Source organism: Thermobia domestica, chromosome 1 (genome assembly GCF_964235325.1).
Source record: "Thermobia domestica chromosome 1, izTheDome1.hap1.1, whole genome shotgun sequence".
Taxonomy (NCBI): domain Eukaryota; kingdom Metazoa; phylum Arthropoda; class Insecta; order Zygentoma; family Lepismatidae; genus Thermobia; species Thermobia domestica.
The window spans coordinates 73,226,290-73,248,607 of NC_137454.1; the positions used below are offsets into that span (position 1 = coordinate 73,226,290).

The 22,318-nt window shown below is 36.0% G+C and overlaps 1 protein-coding gene across 1 annotated transcript in view; it reads left to right on the top strand.

Moving 5' to 3' along the window:
- The window catches only part of LOC145686149 (uncharacterized), a 621,065-nt gene that overhangs the window by 204,717 nt on the left and 394,030 nt on the right, over positions 1-22,318 (top strand). The window contains exon 2 of the mRNA XM_081759144.1: positions 6,693-7,709. Coding sequence (XP_081615270.1) covers positions 6,751-7,709 — 959 coding nt within the window. The 5' untranslated portion in view covers positions 6,693-6,750. The remainder of the gene's footprint in view (positions 1-6,692; positions 7,710-22,318) is intronic.

Consider the following 22,318-nt stretch of genomic DNA (forward strand, 5'->3'; position numbering starts at 1 on the left):
TTATATATATATATATATATATATATATATATATATATATATATATATATATATATAAACAGATTTTTCGAGACCCTTATATATTATCAAGCACACAAACGATCAAATTATCCATATCTTCCCTGTAAATTTTCAAAATTTTGCTGGACACGGACATCCAACTTTGGAACCTAACCCGAATGTGGCCTACGTGCCTAACACTGTTCAGTTAAAATCAGGATATCTAGTATTCACTGTGGAAGTAGTTCAAACAATCGCCAGAAGAATGCGCGTGGACCTATGTACCATCAGTTCTGAAGTAACATCTGGGCCTTTTAGTTACTCAACATTTTCATTTTAGCACTTCGCACAAATTTTGTAGCCAGTTTACAACTCTTAAGCAGTTTGTTTGACAACAAAAATGTTACATACTTTTTTTCTGCAAATTTATATAAGATCTTTCAAATGGTATATTAAAATATTACAAGATCCCGTCCGTAACTTAAGGGAAGATTTTGGGTATTAGGCTGGAGATGAATTCGCGCCTGTGTACGGAAAGAAGAACCAAGGGATGATATATTTCGCTCATTCTCAGAAGGAAGTTGTGCTATAATTGCTTTTGGTTGCAAATTTTCATATAAATTGAGCCCTTTTTGGGAGGTATTTTAAATTGTTGAGCAGTTCCGATGTTAGAATTTAAGCAACAGTGCTGAGATCCTTGACTCTGAAAATATGGCTAACGATACCTGGGAAACTTTCATGTTTTTTTGTCGAATCTGGTCACCATCTTAGCTTTCATGATGGTTTGAGACACTTTCGACAATCGAATTGGTTTTCATAGATCACAAATAAATTTATTGACCCCGAAAACTTAGGAAATAATATCACAGGACGATATTTGTAGCTTTTTACAAAAACAAATTTATGCATCAGCCATTTTGGATTTCAACCGTGAGGAAGTAAAATTCGACTTGGAAACATTCAGATTCGAGTTCAGCAAGGTATCGCTATCTTTGAAAAATACACGTTGCCGAAATGTAGCGAAAAATGCCATTAAAATTGTTTTAGAGAACGTTTATCTGAAATGTTCACCCCCAGGCTATACACTACCCACTTCCAAATTTTCGCCACGATAACTTCTTAACTGTTCACGTTACAAAAAAAAGCTACTGGATGGATGAACAAGAATGTCTGGGAAAGAATTCACACTCACTTCTCCGCAATGGCCATGAATCCCGGAACACAAAATACAACAATAATCTTGCTGCATCTTATAACAATTTACTATCCCAACTATGTCCGACAGGCTATCCTCGGTATCATATCTTTCAGTTGTATTATTCAAGTGCCCCATTAAACTCCCTCTTAACTGTGTAGTTAGCGTACGCACCTTCGGCGCTGAAGACCTAGATTCGATTCCTTGTAGGAGGTTATATAGTTAAACTGTAGGTCCTCGTTTTACACAGTCTCGATGCTGAACGGAACACCAAACTTCAAATCATTAAATCTATCAACAAATCCAAGATAAGCTCCATCACGAGGAAGGTACTTGAGAGAGGGAGGCATCAATATTTGGAAAAAAACAAAACAAATTGTTAGATGTAGGGATAAATTGTTAAAAATTAACTAATTTTAATTAGATTCGGATTTAGTTATCTTGTGGTCTTAGATTACTATTATTCTGAAGTTTGTGCTTTCTTGAGCACAATATTATGTTAATTCCTCACTTTGCTTAACTATACTTCCACAATTTGTCGTCGTTTCTTATATACAATGAGCTAGCCTCTGACGCCTTTAAGGTGGCCGACCCCCAATTTATACCCTGTAATAAATATGCACCTGAGTCAGACGTGCATCCAGAAATTTTTGTTGAGAGGGATCCAAGCCTTGGGAGGGTCCAATAGTAGAAGCTACTACGTCTATGTAGTATTGAACAGGTATTATTCTGCATCCGAGAAGATTATAAATAATTGTAAAATACTTCCACCCAGTGGCGTATTTAGGGGGAAGGGGGCTTCCTAGCTTAACCTCCCCCCGAAATCTTACTTACTATAGTAAATTATATGAAATATCTTGCAGAAATTTCACATTTTCAGGCAAAACCCCCCTGAAAGTTAGCAAAGCCCTCCCCGAAACAAAATCGTAAATACGCCACTGCTTCCACCTATATTTTTATAGGGAAAAAATGATAGAACTAGATTGTTTTTACGTATAAGAGAAAGATTACAGGTGAATTGTAAGATCAAATTTTCATGCTTCATCAATCATTTCCATGTTAAGCATATATAGTTATCCTGAGAACGTGTTCAAATGTGTGTTGAGTTAGAAAGTTTTGAGGGAAGGTCAGGACCCGGAGGATCTCCCTTACCCTGTAGGTGCGTGCACCTCTGGCACAAAAATAGATATAAGCAAACAGCAGTGAGATATTTTGAGCTAAACCATTTCAACAACAATTTGGTGTGTGTGCGTATGGAGAGGGGGGAAAGATTGATGGATCTGAGCAACCCAGCTTCCTGTGATTATGTAGTGCTCTTCACTCTGCAATTTTATCTATCATTTGCACCATAAATAATTCGTGAGTTCTCATAATTATTCACAATACTAAAATGTTAAACATTGAGAAAAGCGATAAATAAATTATAAAACTGTATATTGGGTTCTTCATTTAATTCACACCTCAATAGCACAATAACCAAGGGAGACAAGATAAATTAAGCTGACAGCAAGCAGAGTATCCCTATAAGTTCCAATGCGTACTAGTTGCAGATTTTACCGACAGTGGCTACTCGCGACTAGACATTGCGTCAACTAATGAGAAATGGGCATTGAGCTTTCTGAATCTGGAGATTGCTAAGTATTAACTTGTTTTAAAAGTGCAGCATAGACGTTGGAACAAACTTCCAGCAGAAGCACCTACAAACAAAACCATTCGCGCACAATACATCAGGTTCCCCAGAAGACTAGATTGTATAATCATGGATATTAATCGTGATATGGCAGGGCGTGTATGAGAAGAACAGCAACACAGGTCTGATGCGTCCATTTCATCACCAGAGGTGCCGAGCATCTATAAACGTGTGATCAAAACGTGCTTAAAGGTTTAATTTCTGTTGTGTCTCCCTTTCTGATTGTCTTCTGAACTTCGAAAATAAGGAGTGAAGTATGGATTGCTCTATATTAAAGTAACAAAACTTAAGTGCTTTCTCTTTTTGGTCCATTTTAACCGAAACAATAATATAAAATAAAGATAGAAAACAAATAAAAATGGCATAAAGTAATGCAAACTAAAATATTTAAAAAGTAAAAAAATAACCGTGTCACGGTGTACACCACGTAAATAAGTTTGGTTTGTTTTTTCAGTAAACCAAATTTCTTAAAAGTTATATTTCACCAATCCTTTGCTTCAATATGACATATAACGTATAGCATGAGAATCGAAAATACAGTATTTACATCTTCAGATTTGTCAACTAGAGAGTCACTAGTTACATTTAAACATTATATTTCACGAAGAGATTAGTATTTATGTATCCTGAGGATTATACTAACATATTAAACTCAACAACATTTGATTTAATAACTCTTGGCCCACCCGACCGATCTCGATCAAATTTTCAACATAGATGAGGTTCCAACCTGGATATATAAAAATGATCGTAAATGACCGATATTAGTGTCGAATCCATAGTTTTCGGGATCGCTGAGACGAACAGTGACACTTCCGATGCCGTTTAAATCCAAATTCAGCCCTTTATGCCTAAACTGAAACGTATTCTCTCCGTGCGAAGAACGGGTATTCTGCTAGTGTATATATAACGGGTTTTCAAAACAATACCGACAACGTTTGGGAAGTGATTTCTGACACCAAGACAAGACAAAAAGTATAGGCCGCACAAATGCTTCCATTCGGAGTTATAGGCTGCCGAAAACATGAGAAAAATAAATTTTAAAGGTCCATAGCTACAAAACTATGGGAACTACCGCAGTCGGGTCAAGACTTCACTTAGGAACTAATATGTGCCCTATCCAAAAATACATGTTTCAGAATCCTAAGGTACTCATGCAACAATTTTTATAGAGGGAGTTTGGCTACAGGTATATAATTTGAAGTACTCATCAACTACCACTATAATTTCTTTTTTTTTGCGGAAATAGAGCAAGATTCTGAAACATGCATATTTGGATAGCTCCTAATATAGTTCCTAAATGAAGTGTTAACCTGACTACGGTAGGTCCCATAGTTTTGGAGCTATGGACCTTCAAAGTTCATTTTCTTTCAGGTTTTTGGCAACCTATAACGTCCAAAATTATGTGTTTCTGCACGCAAGTTGGTCTATACTTTTTGTCTTATCTTGGTGTCAGGAATTACCTTACAAACGTTGTCCGTGTTATTTTGAAACACCCTGTATATCAAGTTATCTTTATTTCTAGTCTTTGTACATTCGTTAAGTGAATACACATCAGATACCTTATTTGTTAAAAAAAAAAAATTTGGCAAAACCATAATTTCTTGATCACATAGTCTATTACCAATATAATTAATTGCCTTTTATTACAGCATGATTACAATAGCAGAGGGACTCTATCATGGGCAGTAAATATTTGTTATCTTCCTTCAGTACATACCCTGCAACCATTAAACGCTACACGAATAGCTCAAAACCATAATCCGTCAAACATGTTTATGAACAAACAGACAAAGCAAAGCTTTTAGGGAAATAAGTTATCTATCAGTTGATATTGCTAGATGGATAAGTATGTACTGTACATGTTTGCCAAATATCAAAGTGCTCTGTTTCAGTCTAAATTTTTTGAGACTGCATATGTCTGTGTTTATCAGTTTGCTTGCCTTCAATTTCCGTCTACAAATAAAGAAATAGACATTTTTTTTTCGAGTATCCATAAAGCATCTGGCAATGAAATACGGCGCATAATTACCTATACAGGATGAACCATTTATTTTGGTGCGCTATCCTTAGAACGTTTAAACTAGTAGATAAAAACGCTAAAATTTTGTATCATGCAAATATTACAAGAAAACATTGCTTGATATCTACAAGGGAGGATCAGAAACTAAGGTTACAAGACCAATTTTTCTGTTATAGAGGAATTTTAATACATGGAGTTGGCAACTGTGTAGAGTTTGAGCCATCCGCCACCTGCGGCGCTAGTTGTCGGTAAACACAAATGACGACTCGTTTGGAAAACTGGTCTCGCGATGAAGTCCGCTCAGATATTCGATTTCTGTGGGCGAAACATTTAACCGCGGCTGAAATTCACCGGCAGTTGGTAGAAGTTTACGGAGAGACTGTAATATGTAGTCAGTATGTCACAGAATGGTGTCGAAAGTTTGTGGCTGGTAGAGATAACATCGCCGACGAGGAGTGTAGTGGTCGACCCAGCAGTGGAACATTATCGACCACCATCTCTACAGCCCGGACCTCGCTCCAAGCGACTTTCACCTGTTTTCGCACTTAAAGGAGCACCTAGAAGGTCGTCGCTTCTCTTCACTTCGTAACAACGTGGCTAAACCGTAATGAACAAAATTTTTACTAGGAGCGAATTTTCAAACTCATCTCACGATGTGACATGTGCCTCAACCTATATGGAGACTGTCGAAAAATAACCTAATGTATGTATTATCTGTTGGCTGTATTGGTTGTATGATATAATATATACACGTTTCACTACAGACTTGGTAACCTTACTTTCTGATCAGCCCTAGTATTTTAAATAGTAACAGATAAACAGTGTTGCCAACCCAAGAGAAAGTTACATTTGTTTCAAATAGAACTATATCAGATTGTTACATACATCAAATCTATACACCAATCGGAACGTACAATGCCATGCTGATTATTCAGTGTTACTAACTTAGGACGCTACAGTACTACAACAATCGGAAGATTAACTCATCTTATTTGCGTTATTACTAGTGTTATGTTGTTCGCGAACGAACTGATCTTATTACTGAACTAGTTCCCGTGACCAAAAGTTTTAGTTCGTCTCGAACTAGATGCTCGCGCACCTCAAGTATTTATTGAAGAAAGAGCTCCATTCAGTTGTTGTGCGACAACTTCAAATTTTAATTTTAATTAGCTTAGAATTTTGTACAATTTTTGTATCTTTTTGTATCACCAAAGAAAAAGATCTGTATCATTCAAATAGACATCGAAGGACCATTTCAAAATTTGGGGGCGCATTTAGTTGTGGTGCAACATCTTCAAATACGAATTTTAACAAGCTCAGAATTTTAAACTATTTTAGTACTCTTTTGTACAACCAAGAAAATTGTGTACCAGTCAAACAAATATAGGAGGGTCATTTCCAAATTTGGCGGCCCCATTCACTGGTGGTGCGACATATTCAAATTCTACTAACTAAGAATTTTATATAATTTCTGTACCACCAAAATAAAATTTTAAACTGTTTAAATAAACGAAGGAGGACGTTTTCAACATTTGGGGGCCCATTTATTCGTAGTACATCTTCAAATTCGAATTTTAGCTATCTCAGAATTTTGTATATTTTTGTACCTTTTGTACCACCAAGAAAGAAGTTTGTACCATTCAAATAAACGTAGGAGAGTAATTTTGAAATTTAACTGTATCTTTATTTTGCACGTTTCCACACAAAATCTAATTAAACACTATTCTTTCGTATGTTATAAAGACTTATTAACAAAAGATGCTTTTTCTTCTCTTCTATTTCAGATGCTGTGAATGGTAGAAAAGCTGGATAGAGGAAACAATATATTTTTCTCAACGGAAGATGTCTCTCCTGTATCGCTTTGCTAAGCTACAGGATCGCGCCAATACCCACGTTTTCACATTTATTGTGACCAAATCAGTGACGCGTGACCTTCACAGAGACGTTACATCAAAAGAATTCACGTACGGGTACCAGAAATGGGCCATCACCTTTTCCAGAACGGAGAAAGTTCTCGGTGTCTATTTAGTATGGCGCAACGCGTCCGAAGGTATGAGAGTGTACATAGACTTTTCGTTCACCCTGTTGAATCGGGAACATTTCAGTGTCAACGAAACTTTTTCTGGGAAGCAAGTGAAATTCACGTACGATTCGCCTGCACAGGGTAATCGTCGCTATATTCCGGTGAACGATTTGTACGGCAGGAATTTTACCGATTCCAACGGGGAGTTTCAGCTCGAACTGACCATGAGTAACATTAGGACTGTGTACGAAACGGAAATTCGTGTGGCTCAGTCAGTTTTCGGAACACATCCGAAGGTCCATAAGTTCGAAACCACTTATTTTACTTTTGGTGGTTTTGATTGGAACATGGCGTTGTATCCACATGGTAAAGACTCTGGGGACGGTCGTTTATCGGTATTTCTAAATCGGTTAACGGGGTTCGATCACCAGTGTCGCGTACGATACAATATTGTCCTCGGAGATGGCGAGAAACGAGTGGACTCCGGTATAATTGATGACGTATCCGACTCGGATGGGAAAGGGTATGGTTGGCATCCGAGGATAAGATTTCCTGACCTCGTGTACAAGGGAATTGTACGAGTACATCTGGAGATGATGCTGGCCAATACGTTAAGCGAAGTGTCCGTTGCAGTTAATAATCATCACGTGGCCACTGTTGCTCAGTGCTATGATCGGGATAAGCAAGCGTGGACCATTGAAGCTGACACCCATTCAGAGACTGTGCGCTTGCGTATGGTCTATAAGGATATTCACAATGTGCCTCGAAATCACCTAAGGTAAGTATTTGTTTTGATGTACCTTTCTGTATTTTCCTGTTTTAATATTCTATTGCAAGTTACATATTATATTTGATAAGAATGGGCTTTGTTACTTATCCACTAGTGTATTTTTAAAACGTTTATTTACTGTTTTGTATTTCAATTAAACTGGTTCAAGCGTCCATTGCTGCATAGACAGACACCAATGTTGACGACTTCAAAAACTGTAGATATGTTTCGTATAGATTTAGTATAATTGAAACGAAACTGATTTGTGAAACAACCAACCATGGCTAACTATTTAGTGATTACTGTTCTTCTCTTCGGTGCAGGAGACCAAGTTTTATCTCCGATGGGGATGTAATGATAGATTAAATTGCATTCTACCTCTCATTACCACCGACACTGGAGAGCGATCTAAAAAGCCAAGACAAGTCTAGTTTCCCTGTTTATGCAGGTGGTTCATTTTTTAAAATAGATAATAATGATATAACTTCAATAATAACTTTAGTATTATGTCCAGAACTATGGAGGATTTCGAGCATTCCAAAATTTGTTAGATACAATTCTGAATCAATTATTATTAAATCAACAGTAAGGGAGTTTCCTAGTAATAATAACCGGAGGATTATGTTAAAAGCTTTGGAGGATTTCTCAAAATGACAAAAAACATTTTAGAAACAACTGTGAAGTTGTTCTTTTTACTGAATCAACAAGAGTGACGTTCTCTGTTAAAACAAATTCAATGTTGCGTCTACAAATTGAATGTTGTATTTAAAAACCCTGGAATAAGCACAAACTTTCTTTTGTACACTCTGTAAAGAAAAAATAGCGACACTTCCATTGTCAAGGTAACTTACCAAGAAAAACATAGTTGAGGCCGGCTAGAAGTGGAATAGAAGGAAATTATGAGAGTGATAATTCATTTGCATTATCTGTGACACCTATGGTGTACAATGGCGCTTACTAATTATAGTAATATTATCTCCAGATGGCACCTGAGAGCGTCTCGTAAATTATTGCGGTGAGAATTCTGCATTGAATTTGTGATGTGTAGGCCCAGGTAATTAGCATTTTGTGATTGTTCTATGCTTTGTCATTGTTTGAACAGTGTCAAGTGGCAATATTGTTGTTGTGCAGCGTTGTTTTTGTATGAAATTGTTGCTACATGTGGACTGTAAACAAGTATGATTGGTAAGAAATGTGACTTGTCGTCACGTGAACAAGACATACTTCTTGCTTTGCACAACTTAGTTACATCTCTAAGGGAGATGGCTGGAATACTCAAAATTCACCATCCAACGGCAAAAAGAGTCATTCACAAGCAAAAATAGTATAATAAATCATCCCTTCGTCAACACTGTAATAGAAAAAAGAAACCATCATCCAGAGCAGATCGCCAAATAAAATCAATGGCACTGCAAAATTAAGAAATGACCCCAAAAATCGTTTTGATTTTGGAACTGCAGTCACTCGTATGACTGTATTGTCTTAACTGTATGAGGAGGATATTACGAAGAAAAAAACCGCCTGGAAAGTCGAAACTAACAAAAACACAGAAGACTTCAACACGTACGTTTGTGAGGCGATATGCTACTTGGACTTATGACAACTGGAAGCATGTTGTTTTCTCCGTTGAATAAAGTTTAGAATAGTGGGAAACGATAGTGGTGTGAAGTCATGTGAAGCTGTGGATACGAATGAGCGAGAAACTTGATACGGATTTTGTATACGAGATGCAAATATTCAGTTACTGAGTGATGGTATAGGCTTGCTTCACTGCCAAAGACGTTAGAACAATAGATATATGTGAAGAGTCTAGATATATGTGAAGAGTCATTTGATGTACAAAAATATCTTCAAATTCTGGTACGTAAAATCCTTACAACAGCTAAAGATAACTTTCCTGAAGAAGATATGAACTGATTCGTTTTCCAGGACGTTAACGCTTCATGCCAATGAACGAAAATCGTTAATACGTGGTGCAAGAATATGACTATTCAAAGACTCATGTGGCCTCCAAACTCACCTGACATGAATCCAATTGTAAAGTTTGGGTCGATATGAGCAGAAGACTCAATAGACAACTATCTCGGATAGAATGGAACTCACGGAACAGATAATCCGGGAGTGATTCCGTGAAACCAAGGTTGCATTTTGCAATAGCCTTGTCACCAAAAGGTCTCAACGATTCCCCTGCACTTCCTAAAGCCCATGGTCCACATACGAAATCTAGTTTGAGGTATTGTACCTCTCAATGTTCGTACACAATATGTCTTACTCTTAAGAAATTACATTTTTTGTTTTGTGCTATTATTGTTGATTTTTCATACTTTTATGTATAATTCTTTCCACATCCGTTTTTTTGCTGAAAACACACATAGTTACTAATATATGCATATACATTCATTATATGCATATAAAAAACCTGAAACTGCGGCGAAAGTATTAAGAATGAACTGCTCATTAAGAATATGCATTGCAATATTATCAGTAATTCATATAAAAACTCATATTGGTTAATGTATGTTGTGAAAACCATATCCGAGCAAGTGTCGCTATTTTTTCTTTACAGAGTGTACAAGCATTAGTATCAGTGATTAAACTGTAATGTTGTTCTGCATTAATAGCTTCAATGTTGAGTCAAGAACTTTGGAGAATTTCCGTAATTCGAAAAATGTTTTCTGTTTAGTGGTTTGTATGAGTTTTTTTTTTAATATAAGCTCTATCCAATTTAGATTTCAAGTAGTTCTGGGAACTAGTAAACCAGTAGAGCAAAAGTAATGAGTTCCTCTCTCTCTCTGTTTTCAAAAGCTTCGTGGAAAGTTGGGAATTAGGGAACCAGAACGAACACATTGAAACTTACGCTTACGGATACCATGTAAGCAAGAAATCAGTAATTATGCGAATTCAATTGGTTAGCTTACATCAATGAACATTAATCCCGTTATAGAAATTAGGAATTATGCTTTTGGGTATTACTGGATTCTATGGCCCAGCGCAGTTACATATCATGAGTGACGTACCTCTGTGACCACCGATGGATGGGGAAAGAAGAAACGAATGGGGGAATGAAGGAAGTGGCCTAGAACATTTCTATTAGGCACCATCTAGGCATTTGACTGGTGCGAATGAGGAAATCTCAGGAAAACCTCACTAAGGCCTGAACAGACTTTCACACTTTGTAAACCGAAAGATCCACTTGGAAATCAACCCGGTCCGCTTGTAGCAAAGGCGAGAACGTTAGCGATAATGCTACACGGGGCCACTTAACCTATTATAAGACACTTTGACTTCACACGGAGTAAAATCCGTTATCCGGAAAACGGTATATTTTACAAATAGATAGAATTCTTATGTTTACTACAGAAATCAGTAACGGAGCATACGTTATCCATTTGTTACGTACGCACTGCCCTTAGATGTTACATCATGCTGTTGCAGGATGTCTGACAGCTAACAGTCTTTCGTGTATATATATATACGTATGATACATACGCCAGCTATATGTTACATACGTCTATCTGTATGTGAGATCCTGACCACCTATATACAGGTGTTTCGTTCATACGGAAAGTGTTTATTCGGAATAGTTATACGGAAAGTATATACAAGTATATACAAATTTGTCAGTAATAGACTCCAAAAAACTACAGGATTTAGACATGTACCCTACGTTTTAACGTACGCCACATACGCTTTTTCCCTCAGTGCAAATAGTGCCAAGAAGGGTTTTGTCGGAGGTTATACCTAGGTATACTGTAGTAATGAATTTGTAATAATATTTCTCTGATACCTTGCAATTTCCTTAAACGATTAAAGTTATTATTATTATTATTATTATTAGTAGTAGTAGTAGTAGTATGTGGTAGTAGTAGTAGTGGTAGTAGTAGTAGTAGTAGTAGTAGTAGTAGTAGTAGTAGTAGTAGTAGTAGTGGTAGTAGTAGTAGTAGTAGTAGTAGTGAGTAGTAGTAGTAGTAGTGGTAGTAGTAGTAGTAGTAGTAGTAGTAGTGTAGTAGTAGTAGTAGTAGTAGTTAGTAGTAGTAGTAGTAGTATGTAGAGTGTAGTGGTAGTAGTAGTTAGTAGTAGTAGTAGTAGTAGTAGTAGTAGTAGTAGTAGTAGTAGTAGTGGTAGTAGTAGTAGTAGTGGTAGTAGTAGTAGTAGTAGTAGTAGTAGTAGTGGTAGTAGTAGTAGTAGTAGTAGTAGTAGTAGTAGTAGTAGTAGTAGTGGTAGTAGTAGTAGTAGTAGTAGTAGTAGTAGTAGTAGTAGTAGTGGTAGTAAAAGTAAGTGTCGGAAATCTTGCAAAAAACTAGGTCCGTCCATCTGTCTCTTGACAGGTATGAGAGAAGAAACGGTAACAAATATCGAGTAGCGGTCTTTTGCAATCGATTCAGTGTCCAAAGAATAGGTTCCGTCTCTTCCATTAATCCTCTATTCAAACCGAAAGTGGTCGAAATTAACCATTTTCGGTTTCAACATTTATTGCCATAGTTTCAAGAATATGTGAGTTTCGTTACACAGTGTGAAACTATGGTAGACTTCCAACGTATGGGAATTCAATACGCAAACTTGAAGTAGTTATACGTCCGTGTATACCTACTGGGTACAATAGATTAACAAGATCAGAGATAGAAGTGTTCCTCGGAAGCTGAATCCGTATCAAAAAGCCATTACTCGCTCTACGTTACTGTTTTTTTTTCTATGCCGATAAAGGTTGAAACCGAAAATAATTAATTTGAACCACTTCCGGATTAAGTAAGTGGCTAAACGAGGAGATAGAACCTACTCTTGGGAAGCTGAATCGATTGCAAAAACTGCATCTCGATATCTCTTTCTGTTTTTATTATACGGAAAACAGTATTGAAACCGGAAGTAGTAGAAATAATTTTCAACCACTTTCGGTTTTGGTAGAGTGTTGCGGGTACTGATGGTGTATGTTCTCTTGAGGCCGGAAATCATTTCCAGACAACTACTTATCGCTATCTGTTACTATTTTTTTTTTTTTTTGTTTATGGGGATAAATGTTGATACCGGAAATGGTTAATTTGAACTACTTCCTGTTTGGATAGCAAGTTGCTGAAGAAAATGAAATCTATTCGCGGAGCAATGAATCGATTGCAAAAAAACTACATCCCGATATTTCTTACCGTTATTAAAATTTTACTACCAAAATTTTATTAGCTATAACTCGTGAACCTAATGTCTGCACAAAAAAATATTTTAGATGCAAGTGAAAGCAAGTAAAAATCTATCTTGATGAGAAGTTGAGTCAACTCAGACGAGTTATGTGGATCGTTTTTAAGTAGTTTCGTTTACAAAACCTTGATATATTTATATATTTACTGTCTGTTCATTTGTCCGTCCGGGAGGCAGAAAATCTCAAGAACTTTTGCCGTCAATTTTGGCCACGATGCGAATTGTTAAAAAGTCAAAAGGTAGGAAGTGAGTTTGATGATGGAGGTGATTCATCTACCGGAAGTAAATAAATAATCCATTTCCGGTTTTAACTATAGAGCAAGAACAGTAACAGATAGCAAGAAGTGGTCTCCTTCAAATGGATTAAGCGTCCCAAGAATATATTTCCATCTCCACTCTAATGTCTCTTGTAAAACAGAAAGTGATACAAATTAAGTACTACTTCCGGTTTCAATATTCATTGAGAAAATATGCTATATACAAACCAAACTCCTTCGCGTGGTGTACACGTAGTACTGCTATTTGGTTTCCTTCTTTAAACATCAAATTAAGAATGAAAATGAAAAAAGATTTGCTTGACTTCTTGCTGAAGAAACAGTATGTACGGCTGGTATATACAAAACGCTAATGTACGTGGACATACATATAGAACTTTACCCACACGGAGAACCATAAACCTATGTATATGCATACTAATTGTATGGGATTTTACATGGTCTATGCAGCGTAAAAGGAAAACTAATCCTGTAATTTGAATCCTATGTGACACACACACACATGCTGCCTAATCTAAAGCTAAATTGAATTAACAACAAAAAAAAAAAAAAAGTTTCGCACACAGAAAATGTACAGAACAGTAGACTAAGGTATTCACTCAGAAACAAATCTAGTTTGCATACTAAGATTGTCAAACCATTCTTATCTATCTAATTTTATATACAGTAATTATTAATAGAAAAAAGTATGATCTACTAGTTATGCTAGAAGGTGCAAACTGTGATTGAGGTAACTGGTTTCAACTGGTAAACATTTCCAGCCGTAATATGAACGTGAGTTTGCATACATAAATACTCAATTTGTAGACGAATGTTCTCCTGAGTCTAAAGATAGCAGACGCTGATAATAATATAAACAGCAAACTCTCTTCGTTGGATCGCTGATAACAAGCATGTAAATTACGGTACCTGAAAACAAAAATAAACTAAATTATGCTAATAGTTTAGAGATCTGCCTGCTTGCGATTATTTATAACGTGTAATACGGTAAAATAGACTCTGAACATACAAATTATATATTACATATTTACACTGGCTTTTTGGAAATATTTGAGCCAATTAATGTTGTTTCCAAAGTTAATTGGTTACTCTGTTAGGAAAACAAAATACAAATAGTTTCACAGTTTTCTTATAATAATGTTATTTTTTTTCTTTCAGTGTTATTTGTGTGAATTATTTGTAGTACATACAAGACTGATTAGTTCATTCCGTTTTGTTTAATATTGTAATGATTATTTATTTAATTGTTTGGTGGCTAAAAATAAAAATATTTTTTTTTTAAAAAAAAAACCTTTATATATATATATATATATATATATATATATATATATATATATATATATATATATATATATATATATATATATATATTTCTGGATATACAGTGTGTTTTAAAACAACAAAGACAACCTTTACGAGGTGATTCCTGACACGAAGATAAGACAAAAAGTATAGACCAACCTGGATGCACAAATGCTTCCTTTCGGAGTTATAGGTTGCCGAAAACATGAACTTTAAAGGTCCATAACTCCAATACTATGAGATCTACCGTAGTTGGGTCAAGACTTCACTTTGGAACTAGTACTGCCTTATCTAAATATCCAAGTTTCAGAATCCTGCGGTACTTCCGCAACAATTTTTATAGAGGTAAATAGTTGGTGAGCACTTCAAATTATATACCCATAGCCAAACTCCCTCTACAAAAATTGTTTCGCTAGTACTTGACCCGATGTTCCGATTACTTTAGATCCCATAGTTTTTGAGCTGTGGACCTTTAAAATTCATTTGATCATGTTTTTGGGAGTTTCTAATTCCGACAGGAAACATTTGTGCACCCAGGAATCATCTCCCGAACGTTATCGATGACAACAATTCGTTTCTAAATTATTAAATTCTCGTGTAAGTCAAATGATTATATATGGGGGCTATCTCTATGCTTTTTTTTTTTTTGCCATGTACAAATAGATTTGAAGGAGCCACTATGGCTCAGTGGTAGAGCATTTACTTCTGGCGCGTGAGGCCCTTGATTTGATTCCCGACCAAGCAAATTTATGGTAGAAAACACCGTTTCCGTGGGTTTTCTCGGGGTACTTCCGTTTCCTCCCACATTCCCATTCCACAAATTCTTGCATCATCATTCACTTACCTTAATCATACGTCTCCAGTAGCTTAAATGGGCATTAGTGTGGGGCGATAAACTGAAAATTTTCATTTCATTTCATTTTCAAATTCTTCTTTAAAGAAATTTGCTTGAAAACTTTTTTTTGTTTTGTTTGTTTTGTTAATTATTTTTTAAAGAAAGTATGATTTAAAAATATTTATTTTATTTTGTACGCTTTTAGTCATAATTAAATACATTTTTTACACTTTATTCTATTTCATACATTTATTATTTACATTTTTTCATATGGTCCATCAAAAATTACTCTTAATAAAGTAAATATATGAAAATATATGATAGTGCAATATAATAAATTGTATTGTTACCTGATTTACGTCGCCGTGCAAACGTTCTCCATTGTGTGATGTCAGGAAATCAGTTGAATCAAGCTTGTAAGATTTGAAGACACAATTTGAACCAATGTAGCCTAAAGAAAAGCGTGTAATAACAGACAAAGGGGAGAGAGTGGATATTCCATAGAAGCCTTCGCAAAATTCTGCGTCGAGCATCGCAACACAAGAAATGAAGACAGCCATTAGAATAACTCCTGTGTTGAATGTCACAAATTTTGCATTGTGATGGCGCAAGCCGTTACGAAATATACCCACAGGTCATGTTTCAATCTTTATGGGCCTTATGCAGAGTCGTTTTGAAGTCTGATTAACGCCATACTTTGGGATTGATTAACGGATGGTTATCAAAATTGTATTCAGAGTCTGTGATTAGGAGTAGTATTTGAAAAATTAATCACATGTGACTAATTAGTCTAGAGCAGAGGCTAATCTTTTACCCACGGTTTAGCGTGCGACAACATTTCGCATTTCGTATTTCATGTGCTTTAATTTTTGCAACCAAGCATGCGCTGATCTACTTTTCCGTAGTTGCCACATTTATTTTTCTCACCCGATGCATTGGGGTTATATAAGTTAATCATACCCAAATCATCATTTTAGTTGTACTCAAAGTAGATTCTGAATACCAAAAAGTGCACCTTCCTTAGTAAAGAGTTAGTATGCCTACTTACTAGTCTGTGACTAAACCTCGATTAACGAATTCTCTCTGAATACCGCCCTATATTTCTTAGCACATACTATATATTTTGTTTATGTTAGAATCCAGTCTATCAAATATGTCATATGAATAGATATCAACGGATGGTATAGTGTGTGGTATACCAGATCCTGTATGTGTCCCCAAATGTCAAAGTTACATAGTGTTAAATCCGAATTTTGCGTCGGCCATGGTATCTGTTCATTTCGACCAATCCATGTGAGTGGATAATTGTTGTCCAGCCACTGTCGCAGGCCTCGGTAAAAGTGGACTGACCAACTATCATGCTGGTAAATCGTGTCTCTTTTTGTGGCTAGTGACACATCCTTCAGCAGCATACTCATTTCGTGTCTTAATTGAAGTGCGTCATAGGCTGCTTGCTTGTATTCGCAACTAAGAGATTCCATTTAAAGAAGATTTGTAATCTGTAAGTGTATTTTCAAATTGTTTCATTAAACTTTATTACTTTGTACTTTTTTTCATTTGTTTCACTACACTGACAACTTTGTCACAGTCATGCGAATTAATGAACCAAATTACAAATGTGTTACAGCGTGCTCAATGGATTGAGATATAAAATTACTTTAAACGGCATTGTTATCTTTAGGTTTATTAACAACCATCTAAATGAGTGGATGGGATACTTGTCCAAGCACTCTTTTTAAAGAAAGAGAAATAAAACTTTTTCCGAAGAAAATTAAATTTTCTATGTCTTGTAACTTTGTTCCAACTTGTTAGAAATACGTTATATCAGTGTCACAGTTATCGACAGTAAAATACTTCCGGTGTGCATTGATACGTCCGCCTCATATGCGCCTACTGTCTGGCTCAAAAATCTTAACGTTTAAGGTGTGCCCTTTTTATTTGCCATACCCAATAAAAGTTACGCGAGGATGTCTAATACTCGATGCTTGGGAGAAATATTATTAGCACTCAAAAATATTTTTGTTAATAGAGTGTTAGTGTATGTTTAAGAAAAAGACAAGTGTGATGATTTGTGTCCGACTGCCACAAAGGAAAGTGAGATGAAATTTGTTTCTCTTGGCTTTTCCATTTTTAATGAAAATGAAGGTGTGTGACTGTGCGTGACATAACCTGATATGAAATCTTATCTCCTCCTCTCCCTTAGTCCCTAGCACACGAAGACTATAAAGACTATCCAATGTGAGTAGAACCCATCTTTTCAGTAAATGCGCATTTAATCTATTTGGAGTATCAGCCTAGGCATCTACTCATCCTTCGTAAGCTAACTAACTCTATAGTCTATAAAACCTGAAGGTTCAACGCCGCGTTCACAAAAGCTCTCCACTGACTTCTATCCTTAGCCAACTGGATGCAGTTTCTACTTTGTATTCCAGTCGCTGCGAGACCCATCTTAATATTGTCCTCCAATCTGCGCCTAGGTCTTCTTAATGGTCGTTTTCCGATTAGTCTTCCAGTCAAGACTGTAAGCGTTTCTGCTTTCTTCCATTCTAGCTACATGACCTGCCCATCTAAGCCTCCTAAACTTGACGACCCTAACAATGTTTGGTAAGCCGTATAATTTACGTAGTTCCTCGTTATGAAGTCTTCGACATTCCCCATTCCCGTTCCTCTTGGGTCCAAATATTCGTCTGAGCATCTTGTTGTCAAATACTTTCAGTCTATGTTCTTCCCTCAGAGTAAGAGACCATGTTTCGAAACCATACAGAACAACAGGTATGATTATCGTTTTATATATTTTAAGCTTCAAATTCCTCGACAGAATTCGCGACGACAAGAGATTTTCAACTGAATAATAACACGAATTCCCTGTTTTTAGTCGACATTTAATTTCTTCGTGAATATGATTTTCATCTGCTAATATTGATCCTAGATATTTGAAATTACCCACTTCATCAAAAGTATTATTTAAAATTTTAACGCATTCATAATTTGCCGTATTACGGTCCCGACGCACTTCCATGTATCATATTTAGTTTTCTCTGCATTTACTTCTAAACCCATGTCCCTGCAAGCGTTTAATAAGATCTCTGCATTTCTTTCTATTGTTCTCCTATCATCCCCTATTAAATTTACATCATCAGCGTATGCATAACCTGGTGAACACCGTTCAGCTTTAGGCCCTGGTTGCTATCTTTGATTTTCCTTATACCGTATTCCAGGACAAAGTTGAATAATAATGGCGACAACGCATCTCCTTGTTTCAGGCCATTCTCGACGCTAAAGCTCGTGGCCAAAACTTTTCCTACCCGGACTTTACTTTGGGAGTTATTTAAACATGATTTCATTGATCTAATTAGCTTTTTCGGTATTCCAAATTCTGTAAGAACGTTGTACAATGTTTCTCTCCAAACCGAGTCGTAAACCTTTCTTAAATCAATAAATAGCTGATGTACCTGGGTATTGTATTCCCACTTCTTTTAGAATATTTGGCGAATGGTAAATATTTGGTCGATAGTTGATCGATTTCGTCTAAATCCACACTGATAATCTCCAATAATTTCATCTGCGTATGCGGTCAATCTTGCTAATAGAATGTTTGAAAGGATTTTATAGGATGTGGACTCTCGTGATTCCTCGATAATTATTACAGTCAGTTTTGTCGCCTTTCTTGTGGATTGGAACAATGATTGATTTTTTTTTTCACTCTTGTGGCAATTCTTCCTTGTTGCAGATAAGGAGGATGAGTTTGTGTATCTTGTTCCACAATTTTTCGCCCCTAGCTAAAATTAACGCAGCCGGAATTTCGTTTACACCCGGAGATTTGTGTTTCTTTAATTTCTTTATAGCGATTTCTACTTCTATCCGGTTGGGTTCTGGAATATACGGTTCTGCTGTGTGTATCTCCCTTTCTCCATACACATTAGTTTTTGGTTGCGTGTTAAGCAAATCGTCAAAGAAATCTTTCCATCTATTTAAATTGCAATATGTATCTGACAACTGTTCCATCAGCTTTCTTTAATATAAGCACGAGGTTGATAGCATTTCTTAAATTTGTCGAGAAAGCCCCTTATACATGTCCCGAATGTTTTTATTTTTGCTGTTATCTTCAAGTTCCTAAATTTTAGCTTTAAAAAATCGCGTTTCTTTGATCTAAAAGTTTTAGAAGTTTCCCGCCTGATGTCTACAAAATTTTGTGTAGTTATTTCATTCGGATTTTGTAGCCAACGTGATTTTGCCTGTTTTTCCTTCTCTGCTAGTTCGAACCATGGTTTGTTCCTACGTATTTCCGCGTGTCCCAATTTTTCTTTTGAGAGAGAATGCTTCGTAAGCAAAGAAAGGAATTCATTTGCTGGAATATTTTTCTCCATAATCTTAAGGTTACATCTGTTAACTAAAGAGTATATGGCATGCGTCAGATTTCTGTAACGATTCCTGTAATGTTATTGAGATTATCATCATTTTGCTCAAAGAGTATTGTTGCGTCATACGTAATTGATATTCTTTTTTCATAGTTTTGGGGAAGTTATTATTTATATTATTATAAAACAATTTTAATGTGGACTTTTGTGGGTGCCTAATTAGAAACATACCAATTATAAATATGCATGTATTCAGATTTCAGAATGTGTTCACGGCAGTGATTTGTAATACTGATATGTACTACTACTTCATCTACATCGCCTAATATATAATATACTCTACAACAGTTGATCATATTCATCTACCGTAATGTGAGTTTCATCTCCCTTCTCTAGAATAGGCCTCAAATCTACCCACCTCCCAATGTTGAAGACAACCATTGGCGTATTTAGGATTTTGTTTTGAGGGGCTACGCCCAACACTAGGAAGGAAGTGGGCAATTGCCCACCTGAGTTTGAGAATTAAATATATTTTAATTTATGCATAAATTCAAGTTATAATGGCAAGAATTGCAGACCGATAAATCCTACATGATATGATACAAAAAATTAGGAGTGAATCTAATCCTTTATTCTATTCATACAAGAAAAAGGTAGCATCCTCTTGGCCTTCGTAATTTCCCGGGCTATTATTCCCCCGTTTTGATTTTCTTTAATTCAAACATTTTCTTCTTTTAAAAATAACTAAACAATATAATTTTTCTTTGTTATAATAACTAAAGTCCTGTCATGTTGATATCCGCGCAAGTTGGTGTGGAACACCAGTTTCGCTTATCAACTCCTCTTAGTTTTGGTGTTACTGATGACAGCCGACTTGAATCACAACTGACAACGGTCGATAAAGTATGATAGGCAAAATGAAAGATAGTAACGTCAAGAAAAAGAAACAGAAAAGTAGAAAGGACGAAAGAAAGAAGAAAAGGACGCAGTTCTTACATGGAATGAAATTTGACAAATACAGTATTATTTCTGAACAAAGAGCATAAGAAAATGGAAAGTCAATGACATTCTTAGAAATAGTAAGAAGGATTATTGTTTTACGTGGAATGCGAAAAACTAACAAATTTATTTCGGGGGGAACTTGAGATCGATAGCCTCCTAAATGCACCACTGAAGACAATTCTGCTCTCCTGATCCTTCACAGCATTGTTTTTCAACTTTATAAATATTTTGAACATCGCTTATCGCTTCAATGTTGAAGATGGTTGGCAAGAACATAAATTTTGTGGTATTGCATAATAGCCCATGTCAAATAATATCCTCTTGTCGATATTTGAATAGATAAATGGTTCACCCTATATATAATAATATACGAAACCGGCAATAATCCCACCCTGTCCCCTTAAATGAACCAATCAGATAATTATTTGCAAGAAATACATGGCTGTTATAAAGTCCTTGCTATAAAACAAATGTTTATGACTTTTTTTTTTTTTTTTTTTTTTTTAGAAAAAATTATATTGCAGTGAACTAAATGCTAAGATCTTTATTAAGACTTCCGCCGCCATCATCGCCATACCTCCAGCTGGGATCCCGTTGACCCCTTTGGGGATCCGATGGTACAATTTATACCATACGGGTGTTTCATGGTACATTGCGTTATAACTCTTCTATTTGAGCTTTTTCGTCCGGTTTTTTTTTTTTTTTTTTTCAAGTCCAGAGGCATTGTAGAAGACTTTACGTATGGTTTCTGCGTCCAGACATAGGAGATGATGACGTCATAATTTTAAAATATATATTTTCTCTTATTAAGCCTATGTTCATTATTTTTTGGCGCGCTTATTTTTGCACGTAGAAGATTGAAATTTTGCACAAGCATTCAGTCCACCGAGTAGTATTTACCAGATTTTTTCAGATTTCTGTGTTAAAACAGGAGGGGATCCAGAGGGACAAAGAGTTGAAAAAAAAGGATATTTTTACAAAAAATCCCTTTAGTTGGGATTTTCCCACCTTAGATACATGATGGAGACACGTGAGTCGTAACGTCTGAACGGCAGTTCTATTCTGAAGAGAATGATGGGCGAAACATGACCCTAGGGTAATTAGGGATGTCTCAGGGAATTTTTATCAAAATATACTTCTGTATAGGGGAATATGGGACATTGTCGGTATATTTTTTGGGGAAGGCTTACTTTTGCACTTAGATGATTGAAATTGTGCATAAACATTCAGTCCACCGAGTAGTATTTACCAGATTTTTTTTTCAGATTTCTGCATTAAAACAGGAGGGGATCCAGAGGGACAAAGAGTTGAAAAAAGGGATATTTTTACTAAAAAATCCCTTCAGTTGGGATTTTCCCGCCTTAGATACATGATGGAGACACGTGAGTCGTACCGTCTGAACGGCAGTTCTATTCTGAAGAGAATGATGGGCGAAACATGACCCTAGGGTAATTAGGGATGTCTCAGGGAATTTTTATCAAAATATACTTCTGTATAGGGGAATATGGGACATTGTCGGTATATTTTTTGGGGCGGGCTTACTTTTGCACTTAGACGATTGAAATTGTGCATAAACATTCAGTCCACCGAGTAGTATTTACCAGATTTTTTCAGATTTCTGCGTTAAAACAGGGGGGGTTCAGAGGGGCAAAAGTTGGA